The sequence below is a fragment of the Haliaeetus leucocephalus genome, unplaced genomic scaffold (assembly GCF_000737465.1).
Source record: "Haliaeetus leucocephalus isolate CR32 unplaced genomic scaffold, Haliaeetus_leucocephalus-4.0 Scaffold306, whole genome shotgun sequence".
Classification (NCBI taxonomy): domain Eukaryota; kingdom Metazoa; phylum Chordata; class Aves; order Accipitriformes; family Accipitridae; genus Haliaeetus; species Haliaeetus leucocephalus.
The window spans coordinates 4,073,546-4,088,629 of NW_010972742.1; the positions used below are offsets into that span (position 1 = coordinate 4,073,546).

The window sequence follows — 15,084 nt, forward strand, 5'->3', positions numbered from 1 at the left end:
CCAAGTTTCCTCCTTGCACCTGTAGAGTAAATTCAGGTGGGAAGACCCTGGTTATCCAGATAGCTAGGGGGATGTTGTATTATTTTGGGAGAATTTAAGGTTGGAATTTTCAATACCTTTGGAGGGTTTGGTGAATGGGAATTGGACTTTCCAGCCTTGGGGGCAGCTTTAAAAAAATCTCAGAATAAATATCTTTGAAATCCAAGAAAGCCAAATCCTCTGGCACCAGCAACACAAGCCGAGTCCTCTGCACCTCTTGCACTGAGAAATTCTGGCTCATAGCACCAGGCTGAGGCAGAGGCTGCTCCCGTGGCACAGGGCCCAACCACAAACCCTCGTGTAACAGTCCTACCTGTTACAAATGTGTTGTTTGGTAACCTACTTGGGCAGCTGGTTTTTATGCTATTGCTATAAAGATATGCTGTAGCATTCATGCATAATTGGGAGCCCTTCTATTAATAATACATGGGAAGCTCATCTTGCTAATATCACCTTCATCTGAGAGTTCCTACTAAATATTTTGATAGATGAAATGGATAGAGAGTGTGTTTAAATACTGTTTGTACTGCAGCTAGGGTACAAAAGGGACAGTGCATCTTTAATTAGACAGGTACATCTGCTTAATTAATTTAGCTGTAAAGCCCTTTTTCCTCTTCATTCTTTCATCTATATGCGGATGCTATATTAGTTCCGCTCTGCTGGTTCCATAGAAACTGAGAAAAAGAGCTCGTCTCATTGAGATGCGCTTGGCATGTCTGGGTACGGAGTCTCAGGTCAATGGTCAACCCCCAAGGGTTTGCAGCAGGCCTGAAGTGCAGAACGTAAGGGTTAGCAGAACATGCTAATACTCATGTAGAACTCTCCCTCAGAAACAACTAAAACAATTGACATTCATTTAATTACTGTAAACGAAACAGCCCCTGCATCACTTTGCATAGTAAAGCCTGTTAATACCAAAAAGGTTCAGTGGGTGGAAGGAGGAATTAGGCTTTTATAATTGGAATGCAACACTTGAAAACCAATTTGGTAACTACGCTTGATTTTATTAGCATCTTATTCTGGCAAAACAAATGTTGAGCAGTGAGAAAAACAAGGTAAAGAGGAGGTGGTAAGAACACAGCAGGGACGAGACGTTACTTATTGTACAGCTTGCCCAGTTCTGAAATGGACATCTTTTATCAGTCCACTTTCCAAAGACGCTTTGCAGAGCGGGCTGCTTGGAGGTTGTGCTATACCCTATATATTACACTGTTAATTACGTAGTTCAGCAACAAGATGGGTATGTCCAAGTGTTCCACAAACTTTTGTGTCCACCTGCTCCAAACAATAGATCCTTCAGTGCCCTATGGTGGAAGGATGCTTGAACACCCCCAGGCAGGAGACCCAATCCTCCAGCACCGTCTCTGCCCAGACCCCTGTAGCTCTTGAAAGATTTCCCCTGCCACCTCCTTTGGTTTCTCACCTTTCCCAGTAAGGCTTGGGTGCTGCTGCCAGCACAAAAACCTTAAATGTCGCTGGTTTTGCCACTGTCTGTTCACAAGGGGCTGTAGAAGCTGCGGGACTCTAATGAAGGAAGGGCCAGGAAGGCGTTCATACAGGTCCTTAAGGTTTGGTTTAGAGCAAAGACAGGTTTGTCAGGTCCCTGTGCCTCAGTTCTGCTTCCCAGAGGGGCAGCTGGAGCTGAGTTGATCTTAAGTAGGAGTGAACTGTGGTTCTAACTGTGGCAAACTGTAACTGCCTGTCTGTGTCACAGTTGCCAAAACTGAACCTGAAAGGTGACTCTTGACTTGTCATACATACTTCATTCATACAGAAAATTGTCTATTCCCTTCTACAAGCAGGCTCTCCTGGGTTACTCTCCTCCTTCTGCAACAAGAACTGTTTGATTCTACAGAAGAAAAGAAAAGGTGATGTCAGGCCCCTTTCATCAAAGAAAGTTGGTTCTTTAGCAGAATTGTTTTCTGGAGCTGGATTGCTGCCACGCAGCAGTTCGGGAGGCCAGGGAAAAGAGGGGTTGAACCTATGCTGGTGAGGAGAAGGGAATGGTTGTGTGGCTGAAGGGCAGTATCGGACCCCAGGTCCTCTCTCAGGCTTTACCACCAGTGTCCTGTGACAGTGGCCACCATGAGATTTTTATTATTAAGGTTTTGTTTTTTCTTTTTTTTTTAAGTGTGAAGTCTTATGCTGAAGGACTGAGTGCTTAACTAACTACACTGCTGTTTCTTGCCAGTCCCGGCTCTTGGCACCCCATGTCCCTCAAAATACAGACATTACAAACAAGTACTTTATTTATTTATTTAGAATAAAAAAGGAGCAGGATTACAATGCTACTGTCGCAGTATACAAAACATTCATCCAGGTTTGCTTCACGTTTACAAAATGTGCCATATACACAGCATCAATATTCACAGCAACTTTGTCAGACCCTCCCATGAACAAAGTCTCAAAGGAAAAATCTGGAAACTAAAGATTAAAACTCAACTTTGCTTTTCATTCAGCCTGATGACCACGTGGTCAGCCAGCTACAACACTCGCACCCCAGAACGGAATTAAAGTAGCATGAAGATATCAACTACATTAGCGGAGCAATTAAATTAAACTCTCCTCTGAACAGTTCCATTTGGATGGCTCTTGGGTTTTCCCTTTTCAGGGCTGGCCTCCCAGTTTCATGTTAAAGAATGCTGCAGGGCTGGCACAGCCCCGTAACTCCTGCTGTAGGCTCTCAGCAGTGCGCGAGTCCTCCTGTGATGAAGGTGCTCCAAACATTCACATTTTGGTTTGATTCAGCTGTAGCCTAGGACAGTACAGGGAATTACTCTGCTTTCTGCCCCAAACTGTAGTGTAGTTAATGCTAGCAAGTGCCCCATGCGACAGCTGCATTGCAACAATGAAAACAATCATCCACAGGCAGCTGTGACACTCCTGAGGTCACTACCCAGATCATGACCAAGCAGCAGAAGTTCCAGGTCTTTCAAGTGAAGAGTGCTAAAACTGAGTTAGCATGAAAAAATAGTGACAGAATAAGAATATTTCAGCTGACACTGAGGGTCTGGGAACATCTCCAGTGTAAATATGAGTTAGAAACGAGTACAGCCAAAGATTAGCACAGACAGAAATCTGAGTATGTATACACGGCCCTCCTCCGTTAGAGGTGAAAACTAAAGCTCTGTGGGCATTGCTGTACACACATACTAACCTCTAAAAGTTGTGAAAACCTATCCTGGATTGAGACTTCGAAGAGAAGGCTCGACTCTGTCTTGTTAAGATTCCTGCACCTTCGACAGCTAGGACAGGACTGCAGATGAATAGAGCCAAGCTCAAGTTGTCCTTGTTTACCCACATGGAGGGGAAAAAAGCAGCTTTCAACCTGGTATTCACCAGTGGAGCTGTAAACTAGCAGGCATCTCCACGCAGACATTTGTACTGGTTCTGGTTAAAGAATAAACCCTACATGCTTCAATGCAAGTCTGGAGTATAACCAGCATAATTTGTGCGTTTACAGGCCTGATGATACAGAAAGCTTCAAAAGGGAATACAAAAGGAGGATGAGGACAGACGTAGGATTGGTAACTACTCTGACCATTTCACCTTTATGCACTGAGAACTCATAAACACCTTCTTCCAGATAATTTAGATGCTTATAAATCTGACTTTTGCCATGACTACCAACACTTTGAGGCTAAGACTGCTGTTACCCTTACTTCCAGCTGCAAAAATAGGAACTAGTGCTCTGCGACAAATTTTGAAGTTTATTATATTGTTAAGTATTGGACTGCTACTAACTACACACAAGGTGACTGCCAGAAAGAATTCAAAACCCAGCATGTATTAGGTTGTAAAATGCCAGCAAGCACTTCAGCATGACTGACAGTAGGAAGCAGGCACATGGTGGCCTCTCACTGACATACCTACAGCTCCACTCAGCAGAAAGACAGACAAGAGAGAATGAAGAGGTACCTTCCTCTTCCCGCAGCCACTGTCCTGAAGATAATCTACTGGTAGGCACATCTAACTGGCCTTGCACATCTGTCTCACACACAAAGTTTAGATGTTGGCAAAAGAGCAACGGCTTCAGTGATTATCCCCGACCTGCTCCATGGTGAGGGCTCTGAGGAGCAGGGTTAGGTTCTCTTCCTCGTTCTCTCTCTGAGGCCGTACCTGTAAGCGGCAACTGAGAGTCCAGCAGCTGTGCCTGCAAGGCTGCCCGCTGCTTCACAAACTGCGTGGGTCATAAAGGGCGGGCTCTGTATTTGAGAAATTAAACTTGTACAAACAAGTCTCCTGTAAATGTTAGTTTAGGGCATAACAGCACAAGTGTGATTTGTTAGCTTTTAACTAGGACTATAAATGTTTGTGTTCAGTTCTTTTATGTCAAGAAACCCTTAATAAGGATAGAATAAACGGTGTTATGCTGCGCATAATCACTGATGATACATTAGCTAGTGGAAAACCTGGTAAGTTTAAGAAAATCAGGGAAATATTTATTGCCTCTATGTATGCATTGGCAACCATAATATTTCCTCTCTAGAAATATACAATAGGATTAATAGAATGGGGGATCATACAAAAGGAAAGGATGATTGAATGATTAAGTCCCCAACCCATAGCTGAATTAAGGTAAAAGGCAGCAATGAGTTCCACTGTCACCAATTCCAGAGCAGGAGGTGTAGTTTGCAGACCCAAGACAGAATACTCATGAGCCCAAACTTTCACCTTAGTTCAGACAATGGCATCTAGCACCAAGGCACTAAGAAGCTGTACAGGCCAGAGCTGTTCTGCTTATCCATCAAACCTGATTAGCCTGGATTTCTTCATCCCAGTGGAGGAGGGATTAACTCTTGTTATCAGCGCGAGTAGCAAATCTTAAATGCTATCAGAAGCTACTTATCAAGGACAATGACGCCTTAGCTTCAGACACAGAACACAGCATCTCTGGCTATTAATTCTCAGATGCAAGAGCAAGTATCACAATCCTTTTTTTTAAAAAAAAAAAAAAAAAAAAAGCAGCAGCGTATCAAGAACCACTTAGTCTCTCTGCTGGAGCGTTATTCTTCTTCTGGAGATGAGGCACCATGAGCAGCCACAGTGTTTACTACTAAATGGTGAAGCAGTTGAGAGAGCTTTCAACTATTCATTTGCTCTAAGGTTTGCAAGGTATCTAAAACAAAAACTTAGTGAGATAATCTGTTTGATTTTGTGGGACTTATTCTTTGAATACTTCATTTGGTGTTTCAAAACAGACTGGGCCTTAATATCGGATAGCTCCACTATGTATTAGTTTGAGAAGGCAGCTCTTGTTAATGGCAAAATAGCACAAGGATCTGGCAGCAGGTGCTCATACCTTCCTCACCCACTCACCTTCCCCGTGTGGGATGAAAGCAAGGGTTTTCATTAGGACAAGGTAAAGGATAATGCATCAAGGTGCTGCTGCAGCCCTGCAGGTTGTTAGAGTACTCCAACAGGAATGGGACTAACCTCCACATTCCCAGAACTGCAAGTCATGAGTCCAAGACAGATAAAAGGTTTCCTGAAGGAAGTCTCCGCTGCTAGCTGGGCAGAAAAATCCAGTAAGATCAGCATCAGAGGTTAAATGTTACTGGTCTGAGGCGTGCTATACTATTCAAGCCTACACTAGTTAAAAATACACTTTAGGGACCAGTGATGGTTTAAAAAAAAAAAAAAATTACAATACCTCTTTACCTGTTGTGAATGGGTCAGGGTGAGAAGTGAAAGCTTTGTGCTAAAGGATCTCCACTGGCATGCAGACAAAGCCGACATCATTGGCTTTAAAATTCCATTCTCCCAGCAGTCATAAATCAGGTTAAATAAACTGGCAATGGTATACTGAGTGTCTACTGCCTTGAAAGACAAGGAAAATAAACATTAATGCTGCAACATTAATGCTAGGTGTACTAGAGCTTCTACATGTCTAAAGCATTAAAACTCAATCCAGGGAAATTCAAGATAACTGCTAGAAATAATCACCAGGAATTAATCTAATGATACCAAGCTGAACCTTTTGGTCAGTCAGACTTAAACATTTCAGTGGATCAGAATATTATTATGGTTTCTAAGCCAATATCAAAGAAATGCTGACTTTTTTTTTAAAGCATTTACACATGGTTCTGGAGAGCTCTCTCACCTTTTTCCATAGTCAGATGAACTTCTGAATCGAACACTTCCTCGCTGATGAACTGGTTAGGACTGCCTTGGACAAGGACTTGCAGCTTCCACTTAAAATGTTTTCCCTACCCCCATGAACAAACCTGTTCAGCTCATACTGGAAATTGATGTTCTGTTCCCCGCAAACCCCATCAGCACTGGGAAGAAGACAAATGCTGCCCCAGGTACAGTACCTGGCCCCAAACTACGCACACGCTGGGTATCAAGGTTACTCTTTGTTTTACTAGGTGATAACACGATCTACATTTTCTTTCTTTGCAGACACACTGAAGTAATTTCAATTTTCAATGCACAGCAATAAAAAACTAAACATTTCTTTAATGTTATGGTATCACTTCCAAGGATATTTACAAACAAGGCTAATTATTTTACAGATGAATGTGCTTCCGCTGTTCTAGGCTACTATATTAATATTATTTTCAGTCGAAGCACTATCACGCTTAATGCATGAAACACTGAATAGTAAGGACAGCTGACTTGTTTTAACGTTAGCTGAAAAAAATTTGCTCCTACTAAAGGTGAAGGAACATTAAGAAAATATGCATAGTCATTGAATCAAGGAAACTTAAGCACCAATCCACACATGCATTGTTGGAGACTGATACTGCCAGGACGATTCCTTGATTTCTCAAACAGCTGTAGAGCACTCCATACACAATTAGAAGTGTCATGATCACAAACAGGGCAACTTATCCGAGTGTCCAGATTGGTACTCTGAAGAATGTAAATACATAAACTTTGGATTATTTGACAACATGGATTTAAGTTAACAAGACAAACTGTACCAGATAACCACACACATTTTGGAGGTATTATTCCTCTAACACTGCATAGGAAGTTCAAAAGGATTCTCCTGCTCCCCATAGGAACTAGATGCCAAAGAGAGAAAGATGGTTTTATTATGATAGGACAGTTAGAAGGCAGAATAAATTTCTGGGCTTAGCCATGCTACATCATTGGCGTATTTATGAATCTCTTGATGAGAATGTCAAAGTTATATATGAATAGCTTCACCAGACTCCATGACCACTGGTGGAAACTCTACCTATAACACATTAGCCATGGTGGAGTTTTGGTTTGGGTTTTTTTTCTTTACTGCATTATTATGAAGAGAGAAACTGTCAGCTGGGAGTGATTACTTGTGTGTCAAACTTCTGTAAAACTCAGCTACTGTATGAGGGAAACTCTCAATTCAACTGAAAATAAGGTAAATCAGTAATGTTTTTGTTAACCGAGTTACACTGGAAAAGATGATTCCTGGTGGTAAAGTGAAACAAAAGGCATATACATTGGCAAAAGCTAGGAAGTAGTTAGAACTTAGGTCAGAAAAAGAAAGTGGGGCATGAGACTTAAAAGCACTGGAAATTAGGTTAGTGTTTAATCTAATTGCTATTAGTTTAATAATTATTACATTTAAAAGTTATTCTTACTGATCTGTTATTTGACCCAGGCAGCCAATATTACCCTTCTGACTGCAATATTGTTACAACAGTTAAGAGGCAGTTATTCTTCTAGACTTCAAGTGAAACTAATATAATGGCCAATTTCTTTCATATGGCTGTAACTGGCACATGCTTCACTCTGTGAGAAATTAGAACCACAAATTATTTTGATAGTTTAATATTCTGCAGCGAGTGCCAGTGCTTGTTAAAAAGCAAACGAGAGCACTACAGGCTGAAGCCTTCTCTACCCACCAAGACCATTCAAGAGGCAGCTCCACTGTTCCCGTCCCAGCTTTGGGGAAATCACACACTTGTCAGGCACGAAGGACAGTTCACACTGCGTGCTTAAGACTTCAGTTCCTTTCCAGTAAGAGGAAGCCTGTCCAGCTGCTGATGCTTCAATGGGGTGCATTTCCAAACCGCCTTATAAACTCATTCTTCCAGATGTACTCCTGTTTCTGGAGCATGGAACGGGCTCTGGATTTAAGGGGTTTCTACAGCCTCCGATGTTCTATTTACAGGGCTGTGGACAACGTCTTCCCCCTCTAGTAAAGTCTGTATTCTTATGTTCTATATCCTTCGAGACTGAAGGGAGCTTATGCCACAGAGAAAATACTTTCAATCTTTACATAGCTTTTCTCTAGAACACAGGAGAATCACAGAACGTGCAAGGTCCTTGCAATAACCTCTTGATCCATTCAGGATCTGCAAATAAGAAAACAAGATCTTTAAAGCTGGAGGTAGAGATCAACACAGGAATGACACTTGAGAGGGACAAACTAAATGGTAATCCCGAAACAGTTTGTATATATTCACCATGCAGGATTAACTGAAAAGTTCAGAGGAATCCAACTCTACTTCTGTCTTGAAATTTCAAGTAATGCCAGTTTAAATCCCACTTCAGTAGGGGACAAAATGAAGGTGAAACAGCCCACAGTACATCATTACGTACTCATCTAAATAGCTATATAGGAAAAAAATTTAAAGGATCACCATGCCAAAAATGTAGTGCTCTTATTTTCTGAACTGAAATTAGATCCTTTACAAAATGCAGTCCTTGGTTCCTGTTTCTTTGTCCCTCTCCAATATAAGGAAATTAAGTTTACAGCCTCTCTCTACAGAGGTTTAAATTCTGTAGTTGATCCTTAGTGCTGTCTGAAATACCCATATATTACAGGGAGAGGAAAAGTATCACCTACACTTTGAGACAAACTGTTTGAGTACTCCATGATTTTTTTTAAGTGTACCAGTTGGGAAGAAAACAATTTTCTCGCACAAGGTTGTCCCTCCTCAAACTCTGAAAACACAAAGGCAAAAGGTTACCTGGCCCCCACGGCCTGCCATTACTGTCTCTGAATGATGTACTTATGGTAGGTTTGGGACCTAAGCCAGCAAGGTGCCAACTATTTCTTAACCTGTGTTGGATCAATACAGCTTGCACTGAAACAGACTTTCAAAGACCCTCAGCTCTTGCTGAACTGGATGCTAATATATTCCCCTTGAATATAAAGTAACTGTTGTAGCACTCCAGCACAGATTACGTGTCTACCCAGCTCTCATTAAAATGTAGTATTTATAAATTAATTTCTGCAGTCGCTACTTTGTAATTAACGTATGCCACTAATGCATGGACAACAACAGCACACTGAAATGCAGAGTACTAGTACTTCACATGGTAACTGCCTAAAAGAGAAGTCAGTGAAACTAATTCAAATCATTTTGCAGATAAAACTTAAGAATACATAATCCTGCCCCTTTAGGCTACAGGAACAGTTTACCTTCTGGGGTTGGATGCCGTGCAATGCTGTCGTGAAGCAAACACCTCCTGTATACCAAACTCTGACAGGATTGGTAGGTTAGAAAGCACCTGTGAAAGAACAAGTAATTTTATCAAGAGGCTTGGGGTTTTATTGTTTTGTTTTGTGACCTGTTCCTATGCCCTGACTGGAGGCTGAGTTCTGTTCCCAATAGACCTTGCTTTCTGAGAGTAAGGGCAGTAATGAGCCACATGAAACACAAAAATTAATAATTGATTAATCCAGGTAAATGAAATTTCACAAGTGTACCCAATTACATATGATCACAAAAATGAAAAAGGCCAAAAATCAATATACCATTGAGAAAAATTTCATCATTGGCCAAAAAATTTTAGTATAGAGTAGAAGAGGTGAAAAGCTTGAGGGTTACTGCACAGGGGAAGAACCACGGTGTCTGTAAGGCAATGACTATTTAGCCAACCTAGCACATACACAATATCCGTTAGGCAAAGGTTTTTCTTTGCGACAGACTACTGACTTGCCAAGTCTCCAGGGACAATCACCACATACCCCATACATCGATGTTGGAAAATTTCCTTTCCTACATGTTCCAGAACTTGTCTGACTTCTCAGTGTAGCTGTTTCCCATCATTTTTTGTTAAATTACTTTGTTTTCAAATGCTGAAGTAGCTAGAACAAACCCTCCTTCATGTGCTGTTCCAAAGGATGACTCGCGCTTGATTTTCCCTCGCCTACTTTCTCCCTGCCCCCATCCTGCCCCTGCTTGAAGAAAAAAGTTAAGACGATCAAAAGCATTTTATTTTAAAAACAGTGTACTGACAAGAGAAGCAAATCCAATCTACAATGCCCTCTCTCTCTCTCTCATGGAAGAGGACAGATAACAGCCAGCAAAAATGGCAATTAACTGCAGCATGGATAACATGCTTCATGACTTTTTACTCCAACACTATGAAGTGTTTTAGGTTAGCTATTTAAGTATGTTTAAATTATCCAGAGGAGGGCAAAAACTCTTTTAAGAACGAATTACCTGAGCCAAATATGTCCATTGGAGCAGACTGCCTGTTTGCGATCAGTGAATGGCAGGATCTCTTTACACAAGCTGCAGTGCTCTGGAAAAGTCTGTTTGTTCATTTTCTTTAAGATATGCCCAATCAGCACCTGGGAATACACAGCAGTCAGCATTGTTTACAGCAAGACAGCTGCCTACTGAAAGGTGGAAATGTCTCTCAGGATATTGTGATTTCAGAATATGATACAGGATGCAAAGATCTGTGCTCTTCACTGAATTAAAAAAAAAATAAAAGCATAAGCAATACAATACATTGATAAGTATTAATCTATTCTCATTTTATTGTCACCTCCTAAAGATTTCTGCAAAGGAATACAGAACTTAAGAGCAATAGTGTTATGTTGAGCTACTTGCAAATTTTAGAAGTACTGAAGAAATTGCTATCATACCACTTTAGAGGATGCCACTGAGCATTATAGCAGTGCTTTCACATTCTCATGCCTATCACAATGGATGTACTAAAAAAAAAAAAAGTCCTGTTCAGAAATTACCTGGATGCAGGCCTTCAGCAGTCATCTTAGAGTATACATAATGTTTATAGTACAACATTTATGTGATCAGATTTGTCTTTGACATTTCAATAGATATAAATCACATCCCAAGGACCTTTAAAATGTGAAAGCAAACTGAATAGATAAAATAGAATTTGGAAGTCAGCTATTAATCACTATAAAAAGAAGAATCTTGTTTACAAGATGAGAAAAGCAACTTCTCAAACCTCTAATTCATAGTAATTGAATGCTAGAAAAACACAGCAGTCCTGCCCGAATACTTTCCTAGTGAATTACTGATGGCCACACTGTGTGGCCTGCTTGATTCTAAGTCCAGCAGGGAGAACACCACACTACATCAGTAATGGAAATGTACTTCTTTCCTCTGTCTTTCTGGATGCAATGTAAAGGTTGTTTTTTAGAGTTCAAGTGATTTAAGGACTTTGGTACTGAAAAGAACTGTTCTCTGCTCAAAGAGGTAGAGACATCTGAGATATTCTTGTCATCAAGTCTTAAGAGCCAGGAGGCTGATGGCAGAGTGTTCCCACTGAAGCTTCCTTTGTCTGATGTCTATATTCAGAAAACTTCATTGCCTAGTGCAAGGTTCACTGATCACTTATTTCCTGCCACAAATGCTTATTCTACACATTGCAATAGCCAGGATACTGTCCTTGCAGTTATGCTTTTATTTTGGTAGGGAGTATTGCAAGTTTCGGAAGAGTTCCTACCATGGCCAAGCATTCCGTTATGCTTATTTATTGTAGTTCAATAAATGCAAGCGTGCCTGAAGATTCAGGCCATGTACGTTATAACAAAGACATTCAGTCAGCTTGGTTAACTGAAAGTCCTGCATAAAGTTCTGAATCACTGGATTTAACTCGTAAAACACAATCACTTTCTGAACCTCTGCAATTGATCTTTCCACTGAAGGCTCATGGAGCAATGACAAGACCTGACATACCACCTGAACAGTCACAGTACTTCCAATCATACTTTAAGAAGTGATACTGCAACCCTTAAAGTTACAAATGCAGATGTAACTGACTAGAGCAAATACCTCCTAAGATTAGTTTTGTAGAGATGATAGATTAAATAAGTTTAGCCATGAAAATAAAACACCTCTCTCAATCGGTACCTGTTTTAAACCCACCAACAGCAGCAGAATAACCATGGTCCTCTCCCTTGTTCTGCAAAGACTCAGGCACGCTTATTCTTTATTGTACCTGATCCAGATTTCATCATCTGTATTTACATTCCCTCCTACTCCATAATTTCAAGGAAGGACAACTTAAGCTGTGTGCTCTATAGAAGCTGACTAGCAAGGATGACATGATTACAGCTCTCTTCCCCACCCCAAAGTTGTATTTTCATTTAAGGATCTGGAGGGGGGAGAAAGAAGTAACTTGTAACACTGAATCCCCAGAGCATAGGAGGTGCACTTACTCGTGCTGTTCTGTCATCATAGCCATCATCGGACATTAAGAAGTCACAGACTCCTCTGGTGGGAATACTGGTGTTCTCTGTAATCCATGTGTGTAGATAAACTTCTCCCAACACCCGTTTCATGTGTTCTCGTGTCAAGTGCATTTCTACTGCCTCAATTTGTGCCTGTATTTCAAGAAGCTTTTCCTCCATTGGCTCGCGGCCTCCTATGTCACTTGACTGAGGAAGAGAATCATCTGCAGTGTCATCTATGTCCATACCTTTGCCTGTGTCACATAGGCTCTGCTTGCTGGCTTGTTTAGAAGTCCCTTCCTCTTGATCATCCTCAGTGCTGCCCATCCCAGGGGAATCTGATATCAAGATTTTTGCATCCTCATGTGAAGGTCTCCACATGACCTCCGAGGGAGCTTTCTGCATTGACTGGTACAAAATCCTCAGGAGAAATAGCTTAAACCGCCAGAAGTAAGTAGAACCACAACTCTCAATCTTTTTATCCAGTGCTTCCTGTAAGAACTGAGGAATATGCTTATCCTTCAAAATTTTCCAGCGTACAAGATCTGTCAAGTCCACTTGCCGGAAAAGGTTCTGAACAGAAGATTCCAAGAGCTGCGCAGCTGCCTCCTCAAAAGTCTTAAGGGTTACAAACTGAACTTGGTAGTTTTTGTTGACTGGGTGCAGACCGTTCGTCATGCCCTCTGTCGTAATAACTGCTAAGTATGCACCGCATGGGCTAACAGCTATTCCGTGAGTCCTGACAGAGCCAAACACTTCTGAGAGCTTAATCAGCTGGTGCTCAAACTTTAAAGCAACATCTGTGAATATAGGAATCAGCTGCCTTACCTTTCCGTCACTGGAGCACGTATACACCGTGCCGTTCTGTTTGTCTGCCGTCATAGATACAATTGGCAAAGAATGAAGCCCCGTCACGTGGGAATTATGGACATTCAGACCTGCTTTGGATATCAAGAGCAGACACCAAAACACATAAGCTCCTCTTGCAGCCACCACTAAGCTACAACTACATTTCTGGTAGGGGTGGTAAAGAGGAATACATTTGATACTATGCACTGGTAACTGGTCCATTTCTTGCCATAAGACTACGGGTTGTCTGAGCGTAAAGTAGCCTTTGACTGCTTTCAGATTGACAGGAAGGATCTTAACTGGTCCAAAAGCACTCCCTACAATAAGCCCACTCATCTTTCGGTTGTTATGTTCATATTCCCACCAAGATAGCACACTTGGGGAATTTATTCCGGACTCTATGGTATTGCAAGAAGTAATGGATTCCTTACCCAGAAATGGAAGCTGAAATTGCCAAACTGCAATGTTACCATTTTCAAAGAGTACTGCTAAGAGCACACTACCAACATCCCGGCATTCGTTGTTGTGTTTAACCTGCTGAGTGGTGCAGATGCCCGACCACTCCATCCGCACTGGAGTCTGCATGCTGTGCCGTCGCTGAAATTCAGAGAAGTCTCCTAGTTCTCCCCTGGGAGTGTCAGCCTTAGAAAGTTTGTAACTGGCTTCATACAAACGCTCCCCATAGATTTGTGTCAGGTCCACCAGCTGCACCCACTGCAGTCTGTTGAGGTTTGTGTGGATGGTCAATCGATTGTCCATGGTTAAAGCTGCAAGCAGGCACCTTCCATTTGCGTCGCAGCCGAGCGGTGACCAGCTGGAATACTTGAATCCTCGCATAGGTGGCAATGACTTCCCCTCAGGATTGAACACTCGGTCTAGCATAAAAGTTTGACTAACCGTTGGATCCACTGAACTTGCGAACTTTTCCTTACATTCTGCTACCTCCTTTTTTGGACCAACCTAAAAAACAACAAAAAGAACTTTTAAAACAGTTGTAGAACTTTTTTTTAGGAAGACTTTCCTGGAATTAATTCCCACTTGAAATAGAGCATCCCCTATCGCAACCCATACTACACTGTTCCAATGGTTCATTAACGTCACTCTTAAAGACTTAAGCTTCGTTGTTGGCCTGGTATAGTTTTGACTCAGCTATTGAATCTTTGTCTGCTGTATCAAAGAGCCTGTTTTCATACTTCTGTTCTCAAGTGTGTGCTTAAAGGCACTTGGCGTAACATTCAAATTGTGAAGCACTCAATATTTCAATTCAAGCTATTCCATATTCTCAGCATCGTTTTGGAAAAAAAACTCAGATCCACAACAACAGAATTATTACTTAGTAGGATATTCACCCAGACTTGCCACCCCTCTGTGCTAAGGAGCGTTAAGAAGTCAGGTGCCCCTCTGAAGCCCAAACCAGTCCCTGCTGCAGAACTCTTCCAGCTTGGGTAGCGAACCAAGGAAGAGTTCTACTTAAAATTTCGCTGACGCAATTGTCATCAAAGTAGCGGAGCTCAAGCGCTTCTTGGAAAAACCACTGAGCTTAGGAATCCCTGAAACCCACTTGGCGCTGGATCGTATTTCACCCGGACATCACCGGCCTACGTCTCTTCCCCCCCCCCCCAACGCTTTTTAAAATACCCCAACGCAGGAAACAACACCGCGTGCGCTGCAGCAAACCGCCCGCGGGGGCAGGACCAGCCCGGGGCGGCGGGGAGGGGGAAGGCGACCCCGGGGGGCTCCCCCGCCGCCCGGGGGTGGAGGGGAGGGGGGACACACAGGGACACGCAGCGTGGCAGCCCCGGGCCCGGCGGAGGCGG

The 15,084-nt window shown here is 42.1% G+C and overlaps 1 protein-coding gene across 8 annotated transcripts in view; it reads right to left on the reverse strand.

Annotated features, from left to right (window-relative positions):
- Window positions 1-2,370: 2,370 nt before the first annotated feature.
- GTF3C4 (general transcription factor IIIC, polypeptide 4, 90kDa) overlaps window positions 2,371-15,084 on the reverse strand; it is an 18,684-nt gene continuing 5,970 nt past the window's right edge. The window contains exons 2-7 of one of the 8 annotated variants that reach the window (XM_010570868.1): window positions 12,407-14,227; window positions 10,431-10,561; window positions 9,404-9,492; window positions 7,878-8,330; window positions 5,476-5,859; window positions 2,371-4,973 (exon numbers count right to left, since the gene is read on the reverse strand). In XM_010570868.1, coding sequence (XP_010569170.1) covers window positions 8,266-8,330; window positions 9,404-9,492; window positions 10,431-10,561; window positions 12,407-14,227 — 2,106 coding nt within the window. In that variant the 3' untranslated portion in view covers window positions 2,371-4,973; window positions 5,476-5,859; window positions 7,878-8,265. Of the gene's footprint in view, window positions 4,974-5,475; window positions 8,331-9,403; window positions 9,493-10,430; window positions 10,562-12,406; window positions 14,228-15,084 lie in introns of all 8 variants that reach the window. The other 7 variants (XM_010570863.1, XM_010570864.1, XM_010570867.1 and 4 more) reach the window with 7 other exon arrangements.